General features: G+C 42.3%; 1 protein-coding gene across 3 annotated transcripts in view; it reads right to left on the reverse strand.

Moving 5' to 3' along the window:
- FYB2 (FYN binding protein 2) overlaps positions 1-24992 on the reverse strand; it is a 100443-nt gene that overhangs the window by 56935 nt on the left and 18516 nt on the right. Inside the window, exons 2-4 of one of the 3 annotated variants that reach the window (XM_063104937.1) lie at positions 7610-8357; positions 4326-4487; positions 2590-2623 (exon numbers count right to left, since the gene is read on the reverse strand). In XM_063104937.1, coding sequence (XP_062961007.1) covers positions 2590-2623; positions 4326-4487; positions 7610-8357 — 944 coding nt within the window. The remainder of the gene's footprint in view (positions 1-2589; positions 2624-4325; positions 4488-7609; positions 8358-24992) is intronic. The other 2 variants (XM_063104938.1, XM_063104939.1) reach the window with 2 other exon arrangements.

The raw sequence follows: 24992 nt of genomic DNA on the forward strand, positions 1-24992 counted from the left end.
TTACTTCATGGGGTGGTGGTGGCTGGGAGTTTTAAAATGAGAGAATGGACAGAAGTATAAGGCACAAGTCTTTGTCTAAGGAAAGTGCTCAATAAATAGAGCTACAGGTGAATTTTTTTAAAGGAGGGATATTTGAAAACTTCTCCCTGGAGACTTTGCACCAGTTAGTCCCTTTCCTGGAATGTTCTCATAGACCTTCCTATGTCTGGATCCTTGTTATTCAGTTCTCACCCCAAATGTCACCACCTCCGAGAGGCCTTTATTAATCATCCTAAACTTTATTTCACTTCCAATCCCCAGTTATTATCCTAATACTCTTAAACTTTTCCTTCATAGCACTTATTACTGTTCAAATAAGGGCTGCAGATGGATTTGTTTGGCTGCAGTGTTATTATCATTGTTTTGCTTGAATGCCTTAGTAAGGCCAGGTTCCATTCCCCACTTCCATATGGTCCACCACGCTCCCCATTGTCTAACACGGGTGCTGGACAGAGTGACGTGACCTGCCTGCCCTGGAAGGCATCTGTGTTTCCCACTCTGCAGGGGGCAGAAATATCAACAATGCAAAACCAAAAGTATGTTCCAAAGTGCTAGGTATGAACAAGGTCACCCAGAAGTCTCAAAGTAGGCTTCTACTAGCTTTTAAAGACTATCATTAAAACAAAACACAAAATTTAAAAGTTCAAGAGAGAGAATGACAGATTCCCAAGAACCCAACTAGAGACCCTTGTTTGAGAAACACTGTGCAGTCTGAATCATCTCTACTCCTGAAATAAGCAGCCTTTACCTTCCTTATGTGTCTGAGTCAAAGATTCCCTGAGTCAGGACTACCCTTTAACATTCCTAATGGGAGAGAAGCCACATTTATAGCTAATGAATAAAATATCAGCTAACTCTGCTAAGTACTGACAGAGACCCAGTGCTGATTGCTGTTCTGGGACTAACCTGCTTTGCTCACACAAAAGGCGCTGCTTACTCAAGAAGGATGCCAGCCAGCTTGGTTTGCATGGAAAAGGCATGGCAGAGAATAATCTCCAGAGAGCCATTTCACTGTTGGGAACTAATGAGACATTAATATTTAAGGGACAACAAAGGATGGCGGTCAAGGGTTGAAGAGATTAAAACTCATTGAGCATCTCCTGTGTACTCCATGCTTTACACAATTTAACTCACTTGGTCTTCATAACAACACAGTAAAGCAAATACTATTTTTGTGTCCATTTTGGAGTTGTGTATATCAAAGTTCTGAGCTGTTAAGTGACCTAAGGTGTGGAGGAGGAGTTTGGACTTTTGCTAATCTGGTTCCAGAACCTGTCCTTATTCTACTACACAATGCTGTTCTCAGATTTAATATATAATATGAAGAGCCCAGAAATGAAAGATGGCTATTGAAGGTGCACTGAGTTCTTAACAAGATGATTAAAATATGTATTCATAGAAATACAGCTAGAATACAGACTCTTGTTTTATAAATAATGGTTGAAAAATGTGAGAATTTTAATTTAGAGAAGAATGTAGCCTTTAGATGTTTTAAGAACTGTCAGGTAAAGAAGAAATAAAGGTAACGTCTGTTGTACCGAAGAGTAGATCTTGGACAGATGGTTGGGAGTTTAGGGTAGGGAGGTCAATATTTTCCAGTTCAACTTGAAGGACTTTGAAATAAATAAATAAATAGATAGATAGATAAATAAATAAATAAATAAAAGTGTGTGTGCAGATGCATGTAAGATATTTTGTCTACTTTGTATAGTGCTGTTTTTAATGTACAGAAAAGTGCTTGGCTTACAGTGTATGCTCAATAAATATGTTTTAAATGAGTAAAATCTGAATCTTGTACAAAACAACACACTTTATGATTACAAGCATTTGATGAATGAATAAGCAAAATTATTTGTAAGTCTGGTTCTCCTTCTAAGACTAACCTTCTTGAGAACAGAAGCATCTCCGTGAGGGAGGCGAGGTACATAGTCAGAAGAGTTTGGGCATATCTGGGTCAGAATCATGGCACAGCAAGTGGCAAACTTTCTGAGCCCAAGTGTCTTGAGCTGTAAAATGAGGAAGGCAGCAGCAACTGTGCAGCCCTCTCGAGGCCACCAAATGGGAAATGTGTATAAAGTAGCCAGCTCAGTGCATGACACATCAAAGGGCTCAGTAGATATTATTTTGTTGAGTGCCTTAATGAACCGATGCTACTGTAGCAAATTCTTAGAATGAATGCACCAAAAATAGAATGTCCTTTATCCTATTACCAATCCCTAGCATTACGCCAGCTGCCCAGAACGTTCTTTAGCCTCTAATTTGATTTACGACTATAGAAGCTGATGCTTCAATTTACTCAACCCAACCGTGTAATAAAAAGAAGAACCTCAGAGGACCATCTTGGTAACTTAATGTCAGCACAGTAGTTAAATGCAGTTTATTTAATCCTTCTTTTACAACATAAGTTGCAGTTTGCTGCTTATAAATCTGCTCTTCCCACAACCCTTCTGAGAAATACAGACACTTGGCTTGTGCTTATGCCTGCTTGTGGGCAGGCTAAGTAGCCTGGCTGATATGCCACCATCCCCACAATTAAGGACATGTACTTACCTCTCTGGAGTCAGGTAGCCTTCTTTCACAGCCACTACAAGAGCAAGAGCAAGAGTGAAAAAAAAGAAAAAAAAAAAAAAGGCACCGGCAGCATCCTGGTGAAAACGAATTATGCTCACGGGATGACCTGACCCCAGATATGAAGTGTGGAGTGGCAGTACATCTATGCCCCAAACATCCCCTACCTGCACCCCAGCACCCAGGAGACTGCCTGTCTCTGCATTGCAGTGCTTGCCCACACTTTATGGTATTTATTTATGGGTACTATCTCTTGCACTAGACCTCGATCTCCTTGAGGACTAGAACCTGTGGGGTTTATCTCTTAATCTTCTGTTTCCATCACAGGGCTGGCACAAAGAGTATAACTGCTCATTGCTTGTTTAGAATAGTCACTGATCACTGATAGAGTGCTTACTGGTGTGCCAAGCATTGTTTAAGCTCTTTCCAAGTATCATCTCATTATCTTTACAATAATCCTATGAGCTCAGTGGTATAATCATTTATCTCCATTTTACAGATAAGGAAAAATGAGGCTCAGTGAGTAACATGCCCAAACTTAGATAGCTAGAGAGTGGGGGAGCTGAGATCTACAGAGCACAGTTTATTACAAAAGATTTAGTACTTTGTTCTATGCTCCCTGACAACCTTCTTCCCTTTCAGAGAGGTCATGTGGAGGCCTTCTTTGATATGGAGGTGGCCATATTACTAAAGTATACTTACAAGAGCTCCATCTCTCTCCCTCCAGGATTTTCTTTTAGGATAAGACTTAATGATGACTTGCAGCAGTGGTTCTCAAAGTGTGGTCCCTGGACCAGCAGCAGCATCACCTGGGAACTTGCTAAAAGGCAAATTCTCAGGATCCAACCCAGACAAACTCAATCAGAAACTTTGAGGGCCAGCAATTTGTTTTAATAAGTCCTCTAGGTGATTCTGACACATACTCAAGTTTGAGAACCGCTGAGTTGGAGTAATTTAATCAAGAGGTTGCCCAGAGCAGTCAAATGAACACTCAAAGACAGCACTCGCGCTCTCAGCATACCATCTGCTGGCGCTGACGGCCACAGTAACGCACACGTTAGCAGAGCACTACACGGCACCCCAAAGTGCACGTTCACCTCATGTTTCACTAGCGCGAACATAAGCGAAGGCGTTTAAATTGTCAACAAGGTCAGGCTGTGATGAGAGTGGTGAGGGATGAGAGGTATTTCCCTAAATAGCAGAGGAAGACGCAAAACAGCACAGAGGAATGGCTTCTAAGGATGCTTCGAATGGCTGGAAAGGATCAGGGGGGCAGTGGGGGGAAGGGGGGCCTTCAATTAATTACCAAAGGCAGATCACAGAGGCCTGAGAGGACCCTCATAGGATCTCAGGTCAAGTTCACCCTGACTTCCTTCCTTTTCACTCCCTCCCCACTTCTGCACCTGGACTGTGTTGACAACACAGGTTTTGCAAGAAACAGAGGCTCACTGCCTCCCTGCTTGGTGACTTTTCCTTTTCTTCCTCTTGGACAGATTCCCAGTGATTAAATGCCATGCTCTCAGGGGAAGCGGGCTGGCCCAGGAGTGATAAGGGGCCAATTCCCAAAGATCTTTCATTTCATGGGCAAGCTGCCATGGCCTCTATGTGAGAATAAGCAGTGATGGATGTCCAGCCCCATGGAAAAGCAGTAGTGGCATTGTCACCTGAGTGTCAATGCAGGAGGGAGGTGACGTGCAAGAGTCACAGGCATTCCTTACCTTCCCTTTGGGTCTTGGCAGTAGCAGCTAGCTGCCTCTGGAAGGCCTGGAGGCTCACAACAGGGGGCTTTGAAGGCTTTGGAGGACAAGGACCCAGGGACTCGATGGAAGGCAGTGGCTTTGTTTTGGGAGGTTGGTGATGCCTGATAAACGCCTGTTTTTCTGAGCACAGACAGGAAAAAATGTAGGCTATTATTACTTCCATTTCGTGGCTTTGTTGGATGAAACTACTGGTTTTTTGCCTCAGTCTCACTCCCCTCCAATCCATCCTCTACCCTGCAGCCAGAGTGCCCTGATCAAACACAAAGCTGACCACATCACCCACCCTGCTGCCCTACCGGCTTCCCCAGCATGACACCCGTCCACTTGTTCTCTGCCATTTCTACAGACATTGCCCCTAAGTCTCCAGATTCTTTTCTTGTCACACTGTATCATCCTGCTTCCTGAAGCCCAAACATCGGTCACTCACACCACCGGTTTCTCAGTTCTCCAGATTTGATTTTAAAAGCCTTAAAAAGCTTTCATATATCCAAGATTTTGTTCATGCCATTCCTGGTTCTGGAATGCTATTCCCTCTCTTGGCAAATTTTGCCTCACTCTTTTAAAGCTTATCTCCAATGGTACTTCCTCTAGAAAGCTTTTCTCCATTTCTACCAGAAATCAAACCCAGAATTAACCACTTCCTGATTTGTATCCCTATAGCGCATTGTTAATACCTCTATATCAGTATTATGATATAAAAGAGGCTGGTCTATCCTCCCATTAAACACGGGCTCCTGTGGACAGAGATTGTATCATATTGCTCTCCCAGCACCAAGCACAAGGCCTGCTTCAGGGGAGACGGGCAGTGACTATTCATTGAGAGGATTCTTCTAGCATGTATGACGTGCAAATAACGTGGGGGCTATAGAGGAGTAAGAATTGGTCTCTGATTTTTAGGGCTTATAGCCTAGCACTGGCTTCAAGGCTGACTTTGTGGTAGGTGGGTACCTGTGAATTGTGTCCTGGAATTTTCTGGGACACTCTCAATTTTATATACTTTGTCTTTCTGCACTCATAAATCCAACTCCAACAAAAATTCCAATATTATATATAAAAATCATATCTGCCTCTTACACTGAGAATATCACAAAATCTTACATAATCCAAGTGCCTTGATTTTTACTTTATATAAAACAGTATTTGACTATCCATGGTCAAGCTAAAGAAGTGGACTAGCGTGTTGCATATACCTCTATCATACTTCCTTGTGGTGTCCTGTACCAGCTGGGAGGGGAGGGAAAGCTCCCATTGTGCCCTACGAGCAGGGATTACATGCCCAGAAACTCAGTCAGGGCCAAAGTTCCTCCCTTCTTAGGCTTTAATTATAAGTCAATGCCAGAAATTTCAGTCTTTATCAAACTGGGGAGAAGACATAGTGAAAATGAATTCTCACTTACGAATTGGGCCCCAAATTTTACCAAGCACTGTGCTAAGCAATTTACATGGGTTATCTCATTTAACTCTCTCAACAGCTCCATCTGGTAGGTAATCCATCTTTCTTTTCTTTCTCCCATCCATCCTTCTTTCCATCCATCTTTCTGACCACCCAACCTTCCTTCCCATCCCTTTATCAATAACTATATTTTTTATTATATTCCAGGCATTGTTCTAGGAGCTGCAGGTAGAGTGGAGAACATGAACAGATAAAGTCCTGCCTTCAAGAATTTTCATTCTAATAAGAGGAGACTGATGAGAAACAAGTAAACAAATAAACAGACAAGATAGTTATAGAGATCTGTAAATTCTATGAAGTAAATAAAACAGGATAATAAGAGTGTGAACTGTTGATGGTGAAGAAGTGTTCTTTAGATAGAGAGGTTAGAGAAGGCTGATCTTGGAAAGTGCCATTTGAACTTAGACCTAAATGCAGCGATTCAAAGGTCAAAGAAAAAAGGGTACAGAAAAAGCAAAGGCCCCGAGACATGACAAGTTCTGTTTAAGGAACAGCAAAAAAATCTGGTGCATTGACTATGGGCTAGTGGGCTAGGGGAAGACGGGTAGGAGATGGGGAAGAGACAGAGGAGGGACCAGAACGCAGAGCCATGAAGAACATGGAGTAAGTAGCTTAGATTCTATTCTGAGTACAAAGAGAAACCTCATAGGGTTGTAAGCAGGAGATCTATCCATCTACCCATCCACCCATTCAATCATTCATTCAACAAATGTTTTCTAAGAACTTATTCAACCTGGCCTTGTTCTTCTAGATGCTGGGCATATGGTGGTAAAGAAAAAAAAAAAAAACTGAGCTGAACAAACACAAAACAATATATCAGGTAGGGATAAATGATATGAAGAAAACCAAAGCAATGTGAGAAGACAGAGCGATGGGAGTGGGATAGCTATTTTAGACAGAGTGATCAACAAGGTCCACTCAGAGCAGGTGGCACTAGAGCAGAGAGCTTGATGACATGAGGAAGTGAGATGACAGAGACCTGGCAGAAGAATGCTCCAGGCAGAGGGGTCGACAAGTGCAAAGACCTGGGGTGGAACCAGCTTGGTATATCTAAGGAAGAGTGAGGTGATATAGCGAGACAGGAGAGGGTAAGAGAAGTCGGCAAGACCAAACTGCATGAGCCATTGTAAGATGGTTGGAGTTGACTCAGAGCAGGAAAGTGATGTGATCTGATTTATGCCTTAGTGGATCACTCTGCCTGCTAGGGGGAGAACAGAACACAAGGGGGAAGAATGTGGAAGCAGGGGGAGCAGTTGGGCTGGTGAAATGGTCTGGGTGAGAGATGATGGTGGTGTGGACAAGGGCAGAGGCCACATCTGTCCAGATGTGGACGGATTCGGAACACACTTTGGTAGTAGAACCAAGAGCTTGCTGATGGATTTGATGCCAAAAATGAGGGGGAGGGAAGAATAGAGCATGACTCTTAGGTTTTGTGCTTGAGAAACCAGGAGGATAGTTGTGCTGTTTACTAAGAGAAAATTGGTGATTGATCTGATTTATAGGAGAGCAGACCAGGCTCTAAGAAGTTATGTATATTGCCTAAGTTCATGCAGCTTGTAAGAAGTAGAGCTAGGACTCAAATCCAAATTTGCCCAAACTGTCTCGTAATGTAATTCCAGGAGATTAAGCACTTTACCCAAAGCTGAGATTACAATCTAGCAGATGGGCCTAGGACACCTACGCTGGAGTTTGGAGCAAACATTGCCCAGGCCATGCATATGACCACCCCAAGTCAACAGGCTTTAAATTAGACCCCTCCCCCCAGTCCCATGGGAATTACATTTCTTACCTGGGGCCTGGATGGCAAGCTCACACTTATAGACTGACTGGCAGGGACTGCCTGATGGGCCTCTCCCAGGACCGGGGTTTTCCTGGCTCTTCCTGCCATGTTGAGAAAGTAGAAAAGAGGGATCTGCAGAGGTGGCAAGTAATTTTCTTTGGGCCACCAAATACCCCTGGGAAGGAACAGTCTGGGCTCCTTTTGCCTCCAGCTTCTTCTTTGGCTCCTCTGGTGTAAGCCCCATAACTTTTTCCCCTTCCACGTGAAAGACTTTCCTTCTATAATTGGCAGGAAAAAGGGCTGATGACATCTCACTTTTCTGAGATGAAACCTTCTCCCAGTTCCAGAGCTTGACTCTGAAGCTATTGGCCACCATTGCTTTCTCCTTATCAATTATCTCAGCGTCTGATTGATTCACATCTAACAGCAGAGAAGCCTTCTGTGAATTTACTGCAGAAGACACAGTAGACATTTTCAGAGGTCCTGGAGAATCGGAACATTTCTGAATTTCACTCCTGTGTTCCAACTTCATTTTCTGGGGTTTAAGAGGGTGGGACTCACCACTGGAACAATATGGGGGGCGCTGACTGTGGCTGGATAAGATGGGTTTCCCACTGGCCAAAATTCGTGTGAAATGTGTGCTTCCAATGTCATCCTTTTGAGAAACACCTGCTGGAAATTTAGTAGGTCCTGGAAGAGGTGGAGTATCAAACTTTTGAAATTTGGCTTGAAGTTCCTTGAAGTTTCTCACCCCTTCCTAAAGCGTTAAAAACAAAACAAAACAAAAAGTGTCCCATTATTCCAGGAAAAATGCCAGTGTCATTAGCTGATGTTATGGTCTGAGTGTTGGGCCCCTCTAAAGCCCATGTGGTAGCTTGATTCACAATGTGGCAGCGTTGAAAGATGGGGACTTTGGGAGGTGATTGAATTGTGAGGTCTCTGCCCTCAAGAACAGATGAATCCATTCATGGATTAATGGGTTAATGGATAAATGGGTTATCATGAGTGTGGACTGGTGGCATTAGAAGGAAAACAAGTGAGCACATTAAGGTGCCCTTACTCAGCTCTCACTACATGACATCCTGTGTCACCATGGGACTTTGTAGAGTCCTCACCAGGAAGAGGGCCCTCACCAGGTGCTCCCTGTCAACTTTAGACTTCCCAGACTCCAAAACTGTGAGATACATTTTTTTTTTCTTACAAATTACCCAGTTTCAGGTATTCTGTTACAAATGACAAAAAACAGACTATAAAATGGCTGGCTTCACTGTACACGTTTAGAGGCTCTGACTGCTGATATAGAGCAATTGCTTACCTGGTGGGAGATATTAGCCAGTAACACTACTGCCAATGTGAAAAGGAAAGAAAACAATTTTCTCCATTTTGAAACACTTCGGGTATGTTTAATTGTCTCACAGCATATAAAGTACACTTATAGACAGTACTAACAATTGCTGATAAATTTCTCGATACAAACTTTTGATGACTCCCCACTGCCTATAAAACTAAATTCCAGACTGCTTAGTACAGCATTCACAGTTCTTCATAATGTGGTCCCGACTAGCTCAAGAGATTGTGGAATTACGATCTTCAACCAAAGCCCAACACAACTACCCTTCGACCAAACAGAACTGTTTACAATTTACCTAGAAGGCTTGTACTCTCCACCGCCCTGACTTTGCTCACAAAATCCAAAATGCATTCCCCATCTACTTGTCAACTGCTTTCTTGCACTTCAAAGCCACCTCTCCATCAAGATCTCCCCTGGGGATGACAGGCAGAGAGAGCTTCTTCCCTGTCTCCTTGGTGTTTTCACAGCTCTTTATGTCTTGGCTGCTGAACTTAACACTATGGACTGGAGAAAAGAATAACTGAGGAACTAGACAGGCCTGTGTTCAAAGTCTGACTCTGCTCTTTACCATCTAGGCAAATATTTTGGAAAACTTGATCTTCTCATCATAAAAACAGGCTGTCAAGTGGTAGAAGGATTAAGGTCACTATATGTAAAGTATCCATAGTAGACCCATAATAAATAAAAGCCATTTATAAGAGTCTAGATGATCCTTTTCTATTTTTCACTCCCTTGGTAGATTGTGCTCTTCTGTCTAAATTCAGCTCAAATTCTATACCGTAGTCCCCCCTTACCTGCGGTTTTGCTTTCCTTGGTATCGGTTACCCAGGATACAGTGCAATAAGAAATTTTTGGGGGGCGGGGTGGGGTGGGTACATTCACATAACTTTTATTGCAGTATATTGTTATAATTGTCCTATTTTATTATTAATTACTGTTGTTCATCTGTTACTATGCCTAAGTTGTAAATTAAACTTTATCATCGGTATGTAGGCATAGGAAAAAAATACAGTACATATAGGGTTTGGTTTCATCCATAGTTTCAGGCATCCACCAGGGGTCTCAGATCATACTCCCTGCAGATAAGGGGGAGACTGCTGATTATGAAAATGATGGCAATAATGGCAGCCTAACACTTTGGGTAGAGGAAAGGACGTGCCCAGGACTATAGAGTGGGTTGGAGGTGCGGCCAGGTAGGATTAGGCTTGACTCCTGCTATGTGCTCTTCCTATTGCTTCCCCCTTTCTCCCACTAGATCTCATTTATTTTGGGGAGTGCAACTTGTCATATTTTGCCTTCACAGGAGGTAGAACATCTAAGGAAGCCATTTCAAAAAGTAAGAGCCGGGCCGAGCCCGTGGCACACTCGGTAGAGTGCTGCGCTGGGAGCGCGGCGACGCTCCCGCCGCGGGTTCGGATCCTATATAAGAATGACCAGTGCACTCACTGGCTGAGTGCCGGTCACGAAAAAACGACAAAAAAAAAAAAAAAAAAAGTAAGAGCCACTGTCCTCTCCTGATCATCAGAAAGGTTTTTAATTTCATGGACACAGACCATCTGCATGGCAGTGACTTCTGATTTTGCCAGCTGAGGGAATGCTGGGTGACCTTTTCTCACTGTGTTTACAGTTGACTCACACCTGCCCTCCAAACATTTAGGAAGGGGGGAAATTGAACCAGAAGCAGGAAGCAGGTGTCTGGGAGCTTGCCTGCATGCTCTCTCCTCTTTCCTCTCTTTCTCTCTCTTGCACACATTTCTCCACCCGCCTCCATCTCCCCTCCCCCAACACACATTTAGAGCTCTCTCCGTAAATCGTAAATCGCCAAGGTTGGTTTCTAATACTTCCACCAGCAGACAAGTTAATTCAACTACACTTCCTCTCGCCTGATGTGGCAGAAGCCAGTGCTGGGCATGGAATCAGGAGATCTGAGTACACAGCTCCGCTTGGCCATTTTCTGTTATGTACCTTGGACAATTCACTTTGCTTCTCTAAGCCTTATTTTCCTCACTTTAAAATGGGACTTACATTTCTAACAATAGTCCGGGGCTACTGTAAGGATCAAATAAGGTGACACTTTGTACCTCATGAATATTAATAACCAATAAAAATAGATTTTTTAAATTGTGATAAAATACACATGAAATATACCATCTTGACCATTTTTAAGTGTACAGTTTAGTAGTGCTAAATAGATTGACATTGTTGTGCAATCAGTCTCCAGAACTTTCATCCTGCAAACCTAAAATTCTGTACCCGTTAAATCACAACTCTGCATTCCACCCTCCAGTTCTACTTTCTGTTTCTATGAATTTGACTACTCAGAATCATAGTTTTTTTTTCTGTGACTGGCTTATTTCACTTATACAATGGCCTCAAGGTTTAGCCATGTTGTAGCATGTGTTAAAATTTCCTTCCTTTTTAAAGCTAAATAATATTCATTGTATATATGTAACACATTCTGTTTATTCATTCTTCATCCAGTGGACCCTTGGATTACTTCCACATTTTAGCTACTGTGAATGATGTTGCTATGAACATATGTATACATATATCTCTTTGAGACCCTGCTTTCAGTTCTTTTGGCTATGTTCCCAGAAGTGGAATTGCTGGATCATATGGTAATTCTATTTTTAATCTGAGGAATCTCCACACTATTTTCCATAGCAACTATGTCATTTTACATTCTACCAAGAGTGCACAGAGGTTCCAATTTCTCCATATCCTTGCCAACACATTTTTTTATAGTAGACAATCTAATGGGTGTGAGTTGATCAGTGGTTAATATTTTTAAAGTAATATAATAATGATTATTTTTATCTCTTCACCATCTGAAGCCACATAAACCACCGTTATTGCTTGGTAGATTTTAGTCTCTGTAGGATTGATTAGTAGGAAATAGAATTATGGATTTGATAACCTCCAAACCAAGGTCCTGTGCAAAGATCACAGGTTCAGGAGGGTACTAACCTGATTATACCTGGATCATTCCTCTTTCAACAAATGTTTGTTAAGTGTCTAATGCATAGGCATAATATTGATTTAGACAGTCTAGAGCTCTGATCTTAAATATTACATTCTAATATCAGCGGGAGACAGAACATGATCAAATACACAAGGAAATATTAGAGATGAGTGCTGTACGGGGAACCACATGTATGATGCAGTAGTGACCGGCTGCCTATCACTGATTTTCAGAGGTGGGGAAGAAAAGTCATCCATTTTCTCTGGCTCAGTCATATATCAAATTAGGGGTTGGTCTGGGTGATCTCCAAGGTCCCTTCCAGCACTAACCTTTAGAGTATCTTTTCCTTGCTGCAGATGGGAAATGAAAGTGATGCATTTGTTTTTCATTATCCATCATCCATACAAGGGGGTTCAGGGTTGGGGGCATGAGGCAGTGGCATGAGGATGGGTGGGGAGGTGACCAAGGGGTCCTTCTGGTTAAAACCCTGCTCCATTTTACTGTTGCCACAGCCAATCAGTCTCCAAATCCTACTGATCTTGAATCTTAAGCAGCCCATGAGCCTGCCCCGTCTTCACACCGGTGCCACCGCCTCCAATCTTCCACACTCACTCCTTGGAATGACTTCTTCATGGCCTCTTTGCTCCCAGTCTGAGCCCCTCTAATCCACCATTTACCCAGCTGTTAGACAAATCTGCTTAAAAACATAAATCTGATCATGCAAGTCTCTTACATGTTTAATATCCTTCAATTTGGCTTCCTTAAAGCTTTCAAATAAGCTCAAACTCTTTTGCTTAGCACCTAAGACCCATCCTAATCCCAGCCTTTCTCAACATGCTTTCTTTCTTCCAGCCCCACTGAATTGCTTACACTTTCCCAAACCTGTTTTGCTCTTTCCCGTCTCTGTACCTGTGAATGTGCTCTTTCCTCTGCTTGGAATGCCCAGCTTTCTCCCAATTTCTTGAACTAGCAAATTCCTGCTTATTTAAAATTTAACTTATGTCACCTCAAAATATTTACTGGTTGCCTACCATGTGTGAGGCACTAGGGTTCCAAAGATCAACAAGGCAGTCCCTGATCTTTCAGAGCTCATGGAGTAAGGGAAACAGACACAAAATAATCGTTTTAATATAATACAGAAAATTATTAAATACATGGCACAAAGTCTGCTATGGGAACAGAGGAAAGAGGCACATGATGTGAGCTGGGGGTGCAAAGAAGACTCCTCAGCAAAACAGGCAGCTGGGGAAACAACGGTGGAAAAGGTAGTGCAGAGAGAGAACAGCGTGGCACGTGGTGGGAAACAGCATGCGGTTTGTGCGCATGGGAAGAGCAAGCAATCTCATGTTACTGGATCCCCAGTATTCAGTGTGTGAGCTGGCGGAGAATGCAGAGGCCGGTCTTCTTAAAGCAGTTGGGCTTCGTGTGCAGAGTGAATGGAGAGTTGCTGTTGGGTTTCCTGGTGAGCAGCTAAATGCAATCTCTGACACATCTTTCACTACCAGTCTATGTAAAACAGCAACTCCCCTTCACTGTCTACCTACCATACCCTATGCATAGACCAGCTCACCCAACCCTTTCTAGGAACCTTCTGCTAACACAGAGCCTGAAAGCTCAGAACCATATCTCCCAGGTGCTCTTTCAGCTGGAATTCTGCCAGGCAGGGGCATCCATGGGAGGTGTGGGAAATGAGCGCCTGAGAGTGTAGCCACGCAGGAGAGCGTGACCTTCGAGCAGCTGTGCAGTGGGCAGCAGCATCAGTGCGTTCCTGCTGGGACCGTCCCAGGTGGATGCTGGACTTTTCCCTTAGCTGTGGCATAGAAGCTCTTCCCCCGTCCTTCTGTAGATTCCTAAAATGACCCACAATAAATCCTTTCCTGTTCAAACTGGCAACAACAGATGTAGTTGTCTGCAACAAAACACACCAGCTAATACAGCCTGGTTTGCTTGTCTTCATAGCACCTATCAACACCCACATACTCTCTATCTCCCTCCATTAGAATGTAAAGTCCTGAGGACAGGTACTTTGTCAGTATTTCAGTATTTGTTCACTTTTGTGGCACCAATGCCCAGACGCATATTTGGCCCATAGTGGATGATGAGTAAAAATTTGGTGAATGAATGAATCTTTGATTTACAAGTCTTTCAAAATCCTTTTAAGACAAAGCCAGTATCTTATTTATCTTGCTATCCCCAGCACTAATCCTGTGGCTCACAAAATCTCTGATGAATAAATGAATCAGTAAGTGAATATTTAGAAAAGTTAGCAGGTTCACATAATACATGGACTGTAACTGTGCAGAATTAAAATTTTTTTCCTGCATCTTCTTTGTGAGGGCAGCTTGGAATGCCCCCAGAAACAAATTATCCTATTGCTATAATGTCAGAAGACAACCCTGAAAATAGCCCTGGTAAATAGCCTGGGTACTTTGGATCTGGACTGGGCAAACATCAAATAGTCCACCTGGGAAGCACAGACCAAAACAATTCCAGAGTTATTGTGGGAACAACCTTAAATAGAAAATAGTGGTGTCCTCTAAACAGAAGGGGTTTATCTCTTTGATATGGAAATTAACCAAGGAGGTAGCAACCAGCCAAGAACAACAAAGACATTTCTATTTCAGAAGAACCGGGGAGACCAGTCTGAAACAGTTAAGTCTGAGAACCAGTTAAGTGTGGTATTAGTATATTTAGATTATTATATTTAGTCAAAGTAGGGAAAAAGACTCTATCAAACAGATATCGCTCATTCAATATTTATTTTACAGGAATCTAAGGAATAATGCTAATAATAACAGAAATAGGCAAATTCTTACACGATATTATCAGATGCCAGGCACTGTTCTAAGCACTTCACAGACATTGACTTGTATAAAACCCAGTGTATTCCCAGGATACAGACAAAGATACTGAGGTATGAGAGCCTAAGTGACTTGTCCAAAGTCACAGCAAGGAGGGGTCATGCAATCCGATTTTGGATGCCATCCTCTATCCTGGACTCTTTAAAACTAAGGATTTGCTTGATGGGTCTAGAAATTTTTTTGGTTAATACTTTTTTTTTTTTTTTTTAGAAACTAACTAATACCTGATCATATGAGAATTTTTCTCCTTCAATAGTTTCAGAGAATTGATAACCATAATTTTTCTATATTCATCATCCTTATTACCAACCCTTGTGTATGTTATTTTAATTAATCTCCACAATAACCCTAACAAAGTAGGTAGTGTTACTGCCCCCATTTTACAGCTGGGCTAACAGACACAGACAAGTTAAGTAACTTTCCTCAGTCTACATAAAAGTGGTATAGGAATTCGAATCCAAATTTGTATAACTCCAGAACTGCTTTTAACTATTCTGCTAATATACCTTACTTGTAAATTTAGTTCCAATTTACAATTCTTTTGTTATCTCATAGAAATTTCATAATCTATTTTGTATGTCACATTTACTTTAGAGTTTATGCAAAAATTGTAGCTCTAATGACACCATTGAAACAAAAAATTCCAGGAAACCAATTTGCATTTGCTTTTAAAGCACTCTTTCAGACTTTTTGTTATTAAGACTGAGATGAGCAAAACATTGTACCTAATAAAATTGGCATATTTCTAAAATTTTTAATCATTGACATGGCTATTGTGACCATATATCTCGGAGTTTCAAGGTAGTTCTGATTTAATGTAACTTAAAAGGTGATGTGAAAATGCAGAACCAAATAACAAAACATAATTCCGTGTTATACCCTTTCAAACTAAGTTTACAAATGACAGTAAATTCTGTGTCAAATCACACATACTGATCTCTGGTTTATAAAGCATGGTACAGAGAGCCACTCCTGAGTTTACCCTGCTGCAGCAGGCTGCTAGGTAGCTCTCTTCTGTGCCACGGCTCTCTGGGCTTGCATTTACAAGGGCATCTATCATACCACACTGCAAGTTGCAGTGGACAAGGACTGCAGGTGCTCAATAAATTCGTAGTGGCTTGGTAAATGAAAGCTATCATAAAAATAAATATACCTAAAATAAGTTCCAAAAGGAGAAGATGCTATTTTGATGTATTTTTCTTCATTAAAAAGAAAATTTAACTCATTTCTGAATTTCTGCCAATTGCTGATTACTGCCACCACGGGGAGAAACAATGGGAACGTTAATGGCAATGGTTTATCACAAATCTGAATATTCCTCTCCTGGTAAGCAAATGCAAGAACTTTAAGGAATATGCACACTCAAAATCCAAAGCACAGGGAAGGCAGCAGAAGCCAAGAAATTGGGAGCCAGAGAAGAGGGAGTAATAGCTGTCAAATCCTACCTAAGATGGAAAGAAATAAAAGTTGATTAAAAATAGCATCTGAGTCACCCTTCATGAATAAAAGGGCGCCGATTCAACCTTCACTACTGCAAGAGCTGTAGCTATGGGGAAACAGTCTGTGTTCCTGGTACCAATGATTAATTCCTAACCTAAGCCCGCTAGGAAGCGGCAGAAACAACGAAGCATAGAAGTGCTGTTTGAAATCCTACTACCTGCTTTCCGAACAGACACAAAATAAAAAGGTTAAAAGCTTTCATCGTAAAAGGTATAAGAACCAATCATTGTCCCCTCCCCACATTCCTCCATTGGGTCAAGTGACTTTTCATCTTCAGGTTAGGTATGAGCAAGAATCCCAGCTCTGCTAGATGTGTGACCTTGAGCAAGCTACTCAATTTCTCTGCATTTAAAAAAATATTTTATTTTATTTTATCAATATACAATGTGGTTGATTATTGTGGCGCATTACCGAAACCTCCTCCCCCCTCCCTCTCCCTCCCAACAACCTCACATCTGTTTGTCGAAACAACTTCAAGGAATTGTGATTGGTGTGTCTTCTTCCCCCCCCCGTTTAATTGTGTATTTATTTATTTTTAGCTCCCCCAAATAAGTGAAATGTGATATTTCTCTTTCTGTCCCTGACTCGTTTCACTTAATATAATTTTCTCTAGTTCCATGCATGTTGTTGCAAATGGCAGTATTTCATTCTTTTTTATAGCAGAGTAGTATTCCATTGTGTAGATATACCACATAAAATAGGGCTAATAATGCTCACCACATGGGGCTGTTGGAAAGTTTCAGTGAAGTGCTATGAAGCCTCCCAAGTGTGTGGCCCCTGGCCAGTGCTCTTGGTGAGACTGCCCCTCCTCCAGTTGCAACTCCATGTGCAATTCCCTAAAAAGGAGGTATCTAGAGCCCCCAGTGCTACTGGTAAAATCCTCCCCACCCAGCCTTGACACTGCCCACTGCAGATATAAAGGCAGCCCACAGAGCCCTCCATGTCCTAAGAAGACCACCATGCCTGCCTCACCACAACACCCCATGTGTTACCACTAATGCTGCTTAAGCCCCCAATCCTAAATGGTGAGAAACAGTGAGCCAATGACATCCTCCCTAAAACATCAGGCCATCGTGCCTTACATCTCTGTTTTCCTTGGTCACCATCAGAAAGCCAAGCTAGTGCGTTAACACGGGGCCTTTTCCCCACAGACCCCTACTGCATCCCCAGTTGAACCCCATTTCTCACCCCTCCCTGACCTCCCAGTCCTTCCACTGAGCTCTCTGGGATTTGGTCAGTGGTCAGCAAAATCACTCATGTCCCCAATCTCTTCTAAGAACATGTCCCCCACCTTTCTGCTCTAACTCAAGCTGGTATCTCCTTGGATGCTCTCCCAACTGTGGCTTTTTTCTTCCACACTCCTCTACTCCTGGGCCAGGAGCAGGGATAAAGTGTTGTCTTAGCTCCTTGCTGCTGATTCAGATCATTTCTTCTTTCTCAGGAACACCGGCTCTTGGGAAGAGTGTGCCAAACTGAGACCACTGCTCCGTGTTGAGGTCTCTACGATATTCCCGGTCACTCCCCTCCATGGGAAAATTGGAGCACCTGTATGGAAGATTTTAGCACCTGTCTCCTCTATGACTACTCCCATGACAATAAGCAAATTCCAAATCCATGTAGATAATTCTTCCAACATCCTGGCCCCATTTCTGATGATCCTGTCTTCCATCTTACCTCAGTTGCCAATTTTCATAGATATACCTTAGGCTTTGCCACTACTAGTAAATGGACCATCTCCAACATATCAGTTTCAAGTACCCTACTCTTGGATACCACCTCCTATTTCACCTGCTTGCCTATCCTGGTACCCCAACTCCAGCAATTTCTTTGGTCTCATAAAGCTCAATACCCTTTCTTTGTCTACTATCCCTCCTGTCTTCATTTTCCTGTAGACCCAGATTTGATTCCATGAACCATCACTTTAATCACTCTCTGGAGTATGTATCAACTCTCTTGTCTCCTTCCCACTTCATATTTATTTGTGCCTAGATAAAAGGCATAAAATGTGCCTGCCTAGAACACTATCTGGGTTAAACTCTCTTCCTACTCTTATCTGTACCCGAGGCAGGATTAAACCCAGGGTAGCTCCTATTTACCCTGCAGTGTGTAGGAACTGGAATTATCTACTGGAGCAGGAGCAGGTGGAAACTTGGAGCCCAAGTTGAGGAATTAGGATTTTATTCAACAGGTCTTGGAGAGTTTCTACGGGTGGTGAGCAGGAGAATGACATCCTGGGTAACCACCACTCATTCAAGTCTCATTCAAGTCTCAGTCTTCCTGAACTTTCTGGCCTCTTCCAGGACTGAGTCAAGTGCCTCCCTCTGCTTCCTTCTGATCTGTGTTTATAGCATTCTAACTTGTAATCATTTACTGGAATGTCTCTCCCACTAAATTTTATCTTTTTCTATGCAAGGACTATGTCTTTCCATCACTGTAGCTTCAACTGGTAGCTGGGCCAGCTAAACAGAGCAATTCACACAAAATATTCGATCCCATTTAGTGAAGGCAGTTATACAAACAATTACCTCACCAAAGTACTGTGCATGGTATCAATGAAAATACGGTGAAATGAAGAATTATTTGGCCTGGCCCATTTAGGGAATCCTTGTCAGAAGGAAGTGAGATTGAAGGAGGAGTGGGTTTTTGTTGGAGAGAGAGGAGCTATGGAGATGTGTGAGGCTAACAGAGTGGTGTGGGCAAAGGCGTGCCGGACCATTGGATTTTCAGGTGAGCAGATGAGAGCAGCTAGAGCATAGAGTGAGCGGGGTAGGAGGAAGAGAGCCATTATCCTTCCCAGAAGCCATTCGCATTCAGGGCCTTCAAAGCCTCCATCCAAAGAAGTAATAAAGAATCTCAGGTAACACGTCACTTGGCCACTTCCTCAGCTGCATTCATCTACACACTTCTCTCCATGAGGGCCTTTCTACCCATCCACTGGAACTGTCACCCAACACTCCTATCAGTACACTGACATCTACGCAAATAATCATCTCCCCAGCGCCCAACACGAAAACTTGAGTGCCAGCCTCCTCCACAAAACCCCTTCCATTTACATCTTCACTTTTACAAGAGCTCAGGCTTCATTTCTTCCTTTTTCTTTAGAAAACTGTTTGGATTCTTTAGCATTTAGTTTCAGCATCTGCAAAACAACACTAATTTGGGTCTACAATCCTTATACAAAACCCTTGGGCCAGATGTACTTTGAAATTCAGAAATTTTCCAATTTTAGGAACGTAATGCATCACAAATTCTGTTTATGTAAACATGAGTGTGGTTTGAGGCAGCATGTTCTGATCAGACGTCACTATTTCTATGGTAAAACATATTAATGTTTACCTAATACAGGATAAATAAGACAATAAATTGTCTCATGTTGGCTTTTGATCCTAAAAGAGTTATAAAAAATTAGTGGGTTTCAGAGCTAATTGGATTTTGGCTTGTAGGCAAGAGATCATGGACTTACTCTTTTTCATTCTTTAGGGTTCTTTCAAGACTTAAAGAAGAAAGCAGAACACTTATCCAGTTCCAGACATAATAAATGGTAGCCGTAACTGTAGTCAATTCCTGGCCCAGCTGGTCTTCTTCTACTTAGATTTTGCAATCAGTTCCTAACTGACAACCTGGCTTTACTCAAATATTTCATTAGTGATCTGATGGTTCTAAAATACAGTTCCATTCTACAATGTCACTCCATTTTTGAAAAATTAACAATGTTTCACATTGTCTATCAATTAAGGTGCTAATTTCTTCACCTCCTTGATCTGGTCCCAGACCACCATTACACCTCTTTAAGTCACAGTCACGTAGAACTCCCAGGATTCCCCTCATGTGGCCCACGTTTACCTGTATCTCACCACAGCCTGGGCTTCACCTGTCATCTGAAATGTCCGAAGTGCTCTTGCCAGACATCTATGTACAAATTCTACTCACCCGTCCAGGCACAGCACAGATGCTTCCTATTCCATGAACCCTTCATCACTGGCCTCTTTGACATTTAACCTCTCCCTCCACAGACCTCTTCTGGCAATGGTTCTTAATCTTGGCTGTGCACTGGACTCCTGACCCTGTTCCACCAAAAAAGAACCTCTGGGGAGTCCATATTTTATTAATCACCGTGAGTGCTTATTGTGTAGCAGCTCAGCACCTGATCCAAGGAAGAGATTTGAAAACATGTCTTACAGCATTTCATCTGCAAATCTCTTTTGGTTTTATGCCTCTTTCCATTTTCCATGTCCTACTAAAATCACTCAAGTAGATATCGCATCTTTCTCATATTCTGTGAACTCCTTGAGGGCAAGTAGAAAAACATAACTACCTTTGTAGAGCACACGGTTTCAAGCATGATGATTTACTCCTAGTAAGTACTCAATAAATATTCGCCAAACTAATATTGACTGAAATGAAAGACTAGATTTCTAAGAGGAAATGCTCTTTAGAAAGGCTTTCTTAGAAAACTACAAATTAATTTCATGCCAATGATGCATCTAAAATGCAGTTTCAATCACATCTCTCCCCTGCTTAAATCCCTTCAATGGTTTCCCCTTACTTGAATGGCAAATCATACATCCCTTAGCTAGACACATAAGGCCCTCTCTGATCTTTTCTTGCTTACATTTCCAGCTTCATTTCCCACCACTTCCTGCCTCTAACTCAGCTTTTCAGGAAAACCGAACTTGCCTCTGTGCATTTGTTCGTGCTGTTCCCTCTGCCTAGAATGCCCCTCCCACATTGATTTGCCTGGTTAAACTCATTCATCTTATGAGATTTAGCTGAATTCTCAATCCCCCCAAGAAGGCTTTTCCAGCTCTTAGGTTGGGCTAAGAGTACCTGAGTCACGCTTTTATAACACTTTCTGCTTAGCCCTATCTCCCACTTATCTAATTTTATTAAAATGATCTATACATGTGTCTGTTTTACCTGTTCCCCACTCACATACATGCTCTGAGATCCCCAGAGGCATGGGCCAGATTTTCTTTTTCACTCACACTTCTGTCACGGTGCCTAGACACACATAGAGTAGATGGACAGTACGTGTTCTCTGAACTAATCTGAGCCGATTAGAAAGTATTTGTATTTATTTATAGATGGGGGAACTGAGGAAAAAAATTAGGAGTAATTCTAGATAAAAGAAAATGAAAGGCACATTGAATTCTCATTACATAACACCTTATGATGTTATTGCATTTCCAGGTACTGTGCAAAGCAACATGTATGTGCTGTCTCAACTACTGTGATCCTTACAACGGGTTTCTGAGCTGTGCCCCCTATAGAGGAGGATCAAACTGAGGATCAGAGTTTTATGAAGTCTGCTCAGGTCACACAGCAAATGAGTGTCTGAGCCAAAATCTGAACCTAGCTCCGATGCCAAAACCTATGATATTTTAAAATGAACTCTTTGCTGTAGCATGCCTTTTCTTTAATGATAGGGTTTCCACTCATCTTTTCCCAGATTCATCAAACAATTATTTTTTGCATGCCTACTATGGGTAACATAAATTAATGAGAGACACAGGTCTTGTCCTTGTGAGGTTCACAGTCTCATGAAAAAGATAATGACAGCACCCCAGGGTCACTGCTGCGATGGGAGAGCAGCAGGGTCAGGACAGGGAAAACCTAACTAGGTTTGGGGAGCAAGGAGACCTTCCTGGAGAAAGTGAGATGAGGAGATGGCATTTAAAAGAGAGAGCCAGGCAGGGGTGGGTTTCCAGAGTGGGGAGTGTGACTGAAATGGGAGATGGGAGGGGGTGAGAAACAGAGCTGAGCTCATGCTGAAAGGCCCTGCAAGCCACGAAAAACAAACATCAACACGAATTTGCATTTTTATAGTTCAAAATACCTTCACAGACTATACCGGGAGATGGTGAATGAGAAAATCATATTTTGCAACCTCCAAATCCCCTCACTCAAGACACAGGCCTGCAGAAAATCCCCCTAGCAAAGTGAAAAACCAAGGGAGATAACTACTAATTGCAAACAAATGAGGTTTATGATGCCTTTTAGAAAATTAGCCAAAAAAAAAAAAAAAAAAAAGAACAAAAAGCTATGGGCTCGAGATTGCTTCAAGGTACTAAAATGTTGCTTAACTACATTTTGTGGTGGGGGTAAGTGTCTCAGAGGAAAAATTAAACCACACACTCTCAGATGCCAAGTTCCAAATGTAGCTCCCAGTGAAGGGGCTCAAGTTTAACCTAGTTAGCAGTCTGGGGATCAGGGCCTGGAGTCAAGATTTATGATCTCTGTAAACAGGCCAAGTCCTCAAACTGCCCTGTTCCAGGCCAGCCCCCATCACGCATTGCACGGTCGCTTGGCCTTGCAACTCGGGGTAGGAATAGACTCTTCACTGGAAACTGCCTGCCAGGGGAGCTGGAAAAATTGACCACAGAGCATCCTTATTTGAAAGAACGTCCTGCTTTCCCTGCTGCCCTCTTGTGCCCCAGACAGAACAGTTGCTCAGTGTCTTTTGGGTTTATGACAGTTTTATTTAAAGTGCAATTTACTGAACAGTGAAGACAGAAGGGGTGAATGACCTCTTTGAGCTGCTTTACTGCTTTCACTCTATAGCTGTGATGTAAACTCCTTAGCCAATGTGGCCATTTTAATTTCTCAGATTTGTTTTTTATACTAGAGGCCCACCAGCGGCATGAAGAAATAGTAAAAGACATCAAAGACACTATTCTAAATGTAATTGGGACAGATTTTACAGGTGTTAGATGTTTCTGTTTTTTAAAAAGACAAAGTAGCTCCTGTCTGGTTTTCTGCCTACTCAGTACCTTCTTTCTCCAATAACGGCAGTGGAAGTCATTTTTAAGTTTTGGAGTGCCAGTCATCTCATCATCATTGTAGTTGTCATTGTCATCCTCATCATCTCCACCACGTCACCCCACCACCAGCCCACACCAGTGACAGGCTGGTCCACGGCAATCGACGCTCCCCAGATAGAACCTTGGATTCTCCTGACAACCTGACAAGGCCGGTGTTGTTATCCTCACTTTACAGATAAGGAAACTGAGGCGTGGAGGGATAGCAGTTTAGCTTAGAGATTGAAAACCATGCTGTGGACTTTAGAGTCAGATAATCAGTGTTTGGATCCTGGCCCTTTCACTATCAGCTAGATGACTTTGTGTTTAACGTTTATCACCTCAATAAAATGGCAACAATCCTATTTACCCTACTGTCAATTAATTTAGGCAATCCATGTTAAGTGTTTATCACAGTGCCTGGTACATAGTCTACCTTTTAGAAATGCTAGCTAATTATGATTGTTACTGCCATTATTATTACTGGTCAGATGTTTGCATCATTAAGAGGTAAGTTTGGATTTAACTGTCAGTTCTGATTTCGAAACTCACAATCTTTTCACTGTGCCACGTTAGGTTAGGCTCTTTCCATCCATTATTTTACTTACTTAGCCAGCATGCTGCCATGTAGAAGTGATTAACTGTATGCTGTGGATGAAGAGTCTAAAGCTGGAGGGGTAAACTTACTCGTCTAAAATCAAAGAGCTAATCAATAGAAGACCTAGAACTTCTGCCCTCGATCCCCTAGTTCTTTCTAACAAACTACCACAGCCTCAATTTTTGGCTGCAAGCAGTCAAGAAATGCAACTGAAGGGTGTTTGAAAGCCCCCTTATCTGGGACCAAATTTCTTCGGCCAAAATTGATGCTCGAGAGTCTTTGTGCTTTCTAAATATGTATTCTGCTAATCCACTCACTAAATCTCGGATCTTCTTTACTCAAAAACTAGCAAAGACACAGCCCCTCATGAGAGAGGTTTACAGCAGCAATTAGTTACACACCAGTCCCTGACAAAGACTCTGGCACCAGCTCCCAATTTCCTTCGACTTGGGAGCTCGCCAGCTGCATGGGGTCAACAACACATTCTGCAACCCAGCTGCTTCCTAGGAAGGAAGCATCCTTGGCCCTTTGGAGGAAGCCACGCACTGATGGCTTTAAAGAGAAACTGCTGTAGCAGAAAAGCACTGACTAGAGAGGCCTGGGTTCTACTTTCGGCTCTTCCTTTCACTGTGCGTCAAGGCCATCACTTTACGTCTCGTCCCACCTGTGAAATGAATATGCTGGTTTCCAGCAGAACTTTAACTAATGCATGAATAAGAGGCTGAACAACGGTAATCTCCATCTAGCCTTCCTTTCTGCCTTCTTCATTCATTAGCTCATGCAATCAACAAATGTTAATTCTCCATATCAGATGTGAGCCCAAGCTACCAAGTAGTACATCTCCAGAGGCATGACTCCCACGGTGATCACAGAGACCATTCACATTGACTACCAAGTGAACAGCGCCCCTTGGAGTTGTGCAGTTAGTGACCTCACTGCTGATATAAGTGGCGGTAGTGGTGAACAAATGTTTTCAGTCCTCATGGAACTTTCAGGCAAATGGGTTCCTCTAAATGCCAACTGAGATCATTCATTCATTCATTCATTCATTCAAAAATACTCTATTTCTAATTGTCCTAACTGGTTGAGTGCCTACTTGCACTAGGTAGTGTTTTAGACATGTGAAGAGACATTGTAAATTGTAAAACCCAATATGAATATATTATTAACAGCATTATTTTCCTCTCATCTCCTTCTCCAAATACTTATTTTCTTTGAAGAGTAGAAGTCTTGCCTCTTCTAGTTCATTCACTACACTAGGTTCATTTTTCTCTAGGCCCAGAGTAGGAAAGACACGTTGCAATATTTGTTGAAGGAATGAAT

This window comes from Cynocephalus volans, chromosome 8 (genome assembly GCF_027409185.1).
Source record: "Cynocephalus volans isolate mCynVol1 chromosome 8, mCynVol1.pri, whole genome shotgun sequence".
NCBI lineage: Eukaryota > Metazoa > Chordata > Mammalia > Dermoptera > Cynocephalidae > Cynocephalus > Cynocephalus volans.